Here is a 7027-nt window from a genome sequence, read left to right on the forward strand (position 1 = left end):
AAGAAGAGCAGTGACTGACTCAATGAAGGTAGTATTTTATCATATTCCAATTTTAAAAACAAACAAAATTGAATCTATATTTTAAAAAACTCTTGCAATAGCAAGATATTTAATAAACTCTGGTTCACATCTAGTTCTTTTTTTTTTCTGGTTTGAAAAGATCACCTTTCCCTGAATATTAAACGTAAATGAAGGTGAAATGAAAACATAGAACCATAATTTCCAAAAACGAAATGAATGGGCCAACAGTAAAATGCACAATGAACCACAATTGCCCAGGCATTTAAAAACATAAAGGTCAACTGTGGGTCATAAAGAAGTTATCAACTTTTAAAAATATATTTATTTACTGCTACTTATAGCATATTCTGACCTAAAAGAGGCAGATACTGATTTTTATAGCCAGTGACCAAAAAAAAAAAAAAAAAAAAAAAAAAAAACGAACTGCAGAACCCCCTGCTTGTGATCACAATATGAAATGGAAGAATAACTGAAATATTAAAACAGATCCTGAGCCCCTCAGCTGCTAATATTGCTGAAAAAGTGCTCCAAAAAATTATGCTTCTGTTAATTAATCATGCAAACTTCATTGCTTTCCTGTTTACCTAAGGCCAGTTCTTTGAAAGGCACAGTTTACAGTTTCTGCACAAATTGTGGACTTTTGCATACTAAGCTTAGGTACAAATCATGATTTGTCAATCACATACTTAGGTAAGGGTTCCCCACTGATCTTGTTCATAGCTGTTCAGTGGCATGAAGGCCAGCAGATTATCAGTGTGGTTCCCCACAAAAGTTTTTTCTCTTGTTGAGCATCCTGTCTCCATTACAGTTTATTTGTATAATTGGCTACCACGTAGTACGGAAGACTGGATGCTTCAGTAGCTCTCTTGATGGAGGTCTGTCCTGAGGTTGAAGTTCTAAACAGCGAAGAGCCACATCTCGTAAACCAGGAGACAAATGTGAAGGGATTGATGGAGCAGTAGTTGCACTGGCAATCTGTAAGAGAAAACACTAGGGTTAAAGTTCTCCACAACTGGAGCTTCTGATACAGAAGTACACGTGCATATATTTCATAACCTCTATATATGCATCCTATACACAGAGGAATTAAAAGTGGGTGGACTTTTTGCTAACAAGGTGTCTATGGAAAAACTCATGAATTTGACCAAATACATGCTGATCAGATGGAGCTACAGTTCTCTTTATTGTCTCAAATGAACAAGGCGAAGTGCATCACAATGATGAGGCAGGTGAAATAGTCACTCAAATCAATTCTGCTTTCCTCATACTCACTCTCCAAAATGGTTTGTCCTCTTTCCTTCATTGCACATTTTCTGTTTTTTCAGCACAGAGAGCTATTCAGAGTAAGTAAGACTAAACCTGGCCAGTCTTTTAGTATATCAGAAACACAACTGCACTGATTTTTTATTTTCAGGTGACTGAGGAAGTTATATAAGTATGGGCAGACCTGGAGGAGATTATGGCAGGGGAGAGGCGCTGGGGATCAGCTTGGAGGAATAATACTACCCACTCTGCACAGACTGTGTTTTAAGTGCTTTACTCAGGCCCAGAGGTAATTCTGTTTATCCTCATAATATAATGTAATATAAATAATTTATCAAGGAGGTGGTACTATTACACCCATTTTATAAACAAGAAAACAGACAGTAGACAGAATAAGTAATTCTCCTAGTCACATGGCTGTTAAAGGATGGAACCAGGGTTTGGGCCCAGGTCTGTATAACTACAAAGCCCAAGCTTTTAAATGAGCACATGTGCAACTCAAACGCTAAAAATCTCAAACATTACATTATTCTCTGGTGGAAATGGAGAGAATGGATTTGAAAGTTGTCAGAAAAGTAGAACAGCCTTGGCCTCTGACTTAGGTGTGAATTTTTTAAATACAGGAAATAACAGATTAAAAAAATTGTGACAGTACAATACATAAAGAGCTTCAAGTATTTTAATTTAAAGGTTTGGTGTGTGTGTGTTGTGTGTGTGTGTGTGTGTGTGTGTGTATGTACATATATATATGTACATATTTCAGCCAGGAGCAATGATTCAGTATTTGCTAATTCAGTGTTCTCAGTGACTTGATAGAGCATGACTACCGTGAATAATGAGAACTGACTGTTCATGCTGCCAACATTCACCACACCATATCAATTCCTGGAGATATATACACATACATTTATTTCAAGGAAGATATGCCTTCACGTTAGATTGATAGTGAAGGAGAACCCATGAAAATTTGCCTTCTGCCAATTTTAGCAGAAAGAATTTTTATCTCATGATTACCTTAAATATCAAAGCAAGATGATTGGAGTGTTTTTCTGCATTCCAAGGTGGTTTAGCACAAGCCATTTCTATAATAGCACAGCCAACACTCCATACATCACAGCTCCTACCATACTGCTGACCTCTTAGGACCTAAAATAAAGCAGAGAGTTAATTTGGAAATATGACTCATTAGAAAAAGAGAAAGCCATTCTGTAGTTATGGATTCTGGTTTTTTTACTTCAGAGCAAAACAATGTACAAAGAACAATTCCACAGACTACCTGATGTCTCATTTATTTCATTAACACGCTCAATCTCCTATATGGGACAAAAATATTTTGGAGAATTGTGAGGTTCTGAAGGAGAGGCATATCATAGAATTTCAAAGCCGCCTCAGTACGCGTAGTAAACTACAGAGCAAGAGGACAGCCAATTATCACTACATATGAACGTGAAGAGTTCTGAACATAACAGAAGAGGCCGAGTTCAGAATAGCAATTATGCACCTTGGGTTTACTAGAAAACAACTACTACAAATTACTGAATAATTCTGTTAGAAATAGGTTTTAATAGATTTGCTTAAAGGCTATGGAAAGGCAGGGATTAAGGGTCTGAAATCAAGGATATCATTAAGACCTTAGTTTTAGGGCCGTGGACTTCTAATTAGTAAGCACATAGTGGATAACACTGCAAAATTATTTGGTGTAATGCTGTCACACAGAACTCCAAAATATTTTCTTTCACCACACTCAAAGCTGCTTCTCACCTCAGGTGCCATAAATGCAATTGTCCCCAATAATTGTCCCTGAAACTCTCCTGCACCAGTTCCTTTTGATGCCAACCTGGCTGCAGCTCCAAAATCAGCAATTCTCAGTCTCTGACCTGTGCTGTCAATTAGCAAATTGGCACCTGTCAACAAAAACATCAAATGACCTTATATGTTAAAAACAAAAGAACAGATTAAAAACTCAGTAAAATACTACTAATGAAATAGGACAATGACAAAAGAAAGTAGACTGTGTGTCAGAGAAATCTACTCTTCCTCTCAATTCACTTCATTAGTAAAGGCACATAGGTCTCTGCAGTGTAAAAAAAATCCAAAGCCTCAGAGGGAAAATCAGACAAAGCATCAAGGCATAAGGAACAAAAGCAGAGATTTCGTAAAACTTTTAAATAGTAAGTGTTAAACCTTTAATATAATGATTCTTAGCAAAATCTTTACTCAAAGTTCCAATTTTAGTGTAGTTTACACCTTGAGACAAAGCTCTGTTGAAACATACTGACCTAGATCAATTCAGACTTTATACTGTAATTTCATAATTATAGCTTAATAAAAAATTAATGTTATAAAATTACTTGAATGTGTTATATCAAATCCTAAAGGCATTCATGTCAGAAAACCAAAGTTGCTCTCTTTTTTTGGCCGCGCAGCTTGCAGGATCTTAGTTCCCTGACCAGGGATCGAACCTGCACCCCGGCATTGAAAGCACGGAGTCCTAACCTAGACTACCAGGGAATTCCCTGAAGTTGCTCTTTAATAAACCAAACTGAAAAAGATTAGAGAGGATTTTTCTTAAAAGGAGTTTACAATATCCCAGTTATTTTAAATAAAGCCAGGAACAGGAACTTTTGGGGAGGCAGTAAGTACATCATGAGACCAAGACAGGGGAATCAGAGATCTGGATTCTGTACTTGGTTTGCCATCAATTAGCAGTAAGACTGTGGAAAAAGTCTCAGCCTAAGGAAGGCAGAATATATTGCCCTGAAAAGTTCCTTTCACTTCTGATAATTCTAGTGATCTGAGTTACTCAGGAGAAACAATCCCATAGTTGATTTCAAGTTAGAAACTATCAACAAAGGTCTAAGTTTTAAAATTACATTTGTTTTCTGTTTATTGATAATAAGAAGATAATAATTAAAAGAATTCCTACCTTTGACATCTCTGTGAATGATCTGGTTTTCATGGAGATATGAAAGGCCACGAAGTAATTGTTCAGTATAGTTAATAACTACTGATTCCTTGAAGGCTCCATATTTACTGAGCAAATGAGCCACAGATCCCCCTAAACATGTAATAATAATAATTTGTCATAAACTTAAGCCAAAATTAAAATTGTTAATTACACTTTGGTTACATAAGCTTGCACTGCATGAGCTCACATTCACATTTGAAATATTAAATTTATCATCTGCTTCAGAAGTGAAACTGGTTTAAAAACTAACACATTCCAGTAATCTTAAAACCTATCAATTAGGAGACATTTTCATGGAACCCTCATGAACTGGTTTTCTGGAAGGGCAAGATTTCAGAAAGCTTTAAAAGTTAAAAATTTTGGATGGAACTATTCCTCTTATGTACAATTCACCTCTCTATCTTTTTGACCAAGATATACAAAATCTCTTTCTTAATGACGTAAGTAAACAGTGGTAACATGTTATTTAACAGAAGGTAAAAAGAATGGGAGGAGCCAGAAGACTCAGAGTTAGGCTTCGTATCCTACTGTTTACCAGCTCTGACCTAGGACAAATCACAAACTCAATAAGCCTCATCTAAAATTGTTTGTAACAGTCAACCTATATACAACCATCAACCCAGGTAACAACCAACATCAGAGAATGTACTAAAGAACTGATTTGTAAATAGAAATACACTCTTCAAACGCAAAAAAATAAGAAGTTAAACCAAGTGCTTATGTATTCATTATGTCCCAAGTCATTTATTTTACTGTATATATGGTATAATACAAAATAAAACCCAGTCTCTATTTGTTCAAGTAAATGACAAGGTTCAACTTTACGCTTCAGTGCTAGTTTACCTGTTAGTTTTTAAAGCTATTTCTTAACTAATTTTATTTTTATATTGTTATGTTAAAATATTTCCTAAATCTGTCCTATTAATGATGGCCAACTGGACAAATATGGATCTTACCATGGCAGGTTTAAAAAAATTATTCCTATAAAACAATGGTACACAATCATTTTAAAAGACACACTGAAAAAGTTTAAAAGGTAGAGGTAATGAATATTTTATTTATATTTAAATGAAAGACAAACTATTTACAGTTCATACTACTATGTTGAGGCAATTTACTTTTAGGAATCTAAACTATTTAATAAAAATAAGTGTTCATTAAACGGTTTTTCCTAAATTTAATATCAAGCAAAAGTTAAATCTATGTATCACTATTTGTAATTTAAAACATGAACATACCTGCCATCCATTCAATGAAGAGATTATAATTGCTCTTCTCACATGTGGCTCCCAACATCCTAATGATGTTTGGATGGTTCAGATGGCTCATCATTCTTATCTCCTCCCTTAATGCTTCTACTACTTCTTCTTGCTCAGAAGATGTATTTCTGACATACGTCACCTATTTCAGTAAACATGTTTACAAAGTTTTGAATTCTGATGAGTTTCTATTTATAATTTTCACTAACAATCTAATCTAAAATGGACAAACCCAAACTAACTTATGTAGCAATAGTAGAAGGCATTTATGCTCATGGATGCAATGTAGATACTTTATAAAAAAACCAAATCAAACTCTTTTAAATAATAAGAATCTAACAAGCAGCAGTAAAATATCAGGAGATGAAAAAAGACTGAGACATAACCAATCTTTCAAAACTGTCTGAAGGCAGACTAAAAAAAATGAGAAAAGCCCAATCGTAAGAACCAACATGACTTAAACATGAAAACTTTACTATGGCCTCGCCATGAGGCTTGTGGGATCTTAGTTCCCCGACCAGGGATTGAACCCGGGCCCCAGCAGTGAGAGCACCGAGTCCTAACCACTGGACCACAAGGGAGTTCCCAACTATTGTCACATCTTGATAAGCATGCTCATTATAAAAAGTAAACCACAGAAATCCCAAGATGACATTGCACCAATACCTTTGCTGAAGGGAGTATAAAACCATACCTCTAATAAATATAAAAAAGTGCAAACAAAAACTGCAACCTTTACAGGGCCCATCCTGATGTTTCATCTTGATGAACCACGACAATAATCATGCTTCAGCTTTCAAATAGAACTCATGATACCTTTGGTGCTGTGGCAACATCTACTTTAAAATTTAGGTTTCTCAGGACTTCCCTGGTGGTCCAGTCATAAGGAATCTGCCTTCCAATGCAGGGGACGTGGGTTTGATCCGTGGTCGGGGAACTAAGCCCTCACGCCACAACTACTGAGCCCGCATGCCTCAACGAGAGAGGCTGCGTGCTGTAACTAGAGACAGAAAACCTGCAAGCCACAACTAGAGAGAGGCCCACGTGCCGCAATGAAGATCCTGCGTGCCGCAACTAAGGACCAACACAGCAAAAAAATTAATAATAAATAAATAGAATATTTAAAAAAAAGAAATTTAGGTTTCTGAAAACTTTAAAAACTAAAATATATACATATGGGGATATATCCTTTATTTGCTTATTTTTCACTTTTATAATTTTAATCATTTATATGCTCACTAGATATTTACCTGTTTAACAGCCATTAAAGTTCCAGTTCCCACATCTTGAGCCTGATAACAAGAAGAAAATGCTCCAAGGCCTATCTGCTGACCTTTCAGCCATTCAGTGTCTTCTCTATAAGGTTGTTTTGCTTTGGTATGTCCTGGTAGAGTCTCTGGTGTCTGCATATTAAATGAGAGCAATCCTTTTACTGTTAAGTTAAAAAAGTAAGAGTTTGGGGCTTCCCTGGTGGCGCAGTGCTTGAGAGTCCGCCTGCCGATGCAGGAGACGCGGG

At 36.0% G+C, this 7027-nt stretch overlaps 1 protein-coding gene across 1 annotated transcript in view; it reads right to left on the reverse strand.

Annotated features, from left to right (window-relative positions):
- Positions 1–846: 846 nt before the first annotated feature.
- The window catches only part of MAP3K1 (mitogen-activated protein kinase kinase kinase 1), an 80155-nt gene continuing 73974 nt past the window's right edge, over positions 847–7027 (reverse strand). The window contains exons 23-28 of the mRNA XM_007450757.1: positions 6762–6914; positions 5491–5653; positions 4211–4342; positions 3046–3188; positions 2299–2430; positions 847–996 (exon numbers count right to left, since the gene is read on the reverse strand). Of these exons, the coding sequence (XP_007450819.1) occupies positions 847–996; positions 2299–2430; positions 3046–3188; positions 4211–4342; positions 5491–5653; positions 6762–6914 (873 nt within the window). The remainder of the gene's footprint in view (positions 997–2298; positions 2431–3045; positions 3189–4210; positions 4343–5490; positions 5654–6761; positions 6915–7027) is intronic.

The sequence above is a fragment of the Lipotes vexillifer genome, unplaced genomic scaffold (genome assembly GCF_000442215.2).
Source record: "Lipotes vexillifer unplaced genomic scaffold, Lipotes_vexillifer_v1.1 scaffold274, whole genome shotgun sequence".
Lineage (NCBI taxonomy): Eukaryota > Metazoa > Chordata > Mammalia > Artiodactyla > Lipotidae > Lipotes > Lipotes vexillifer.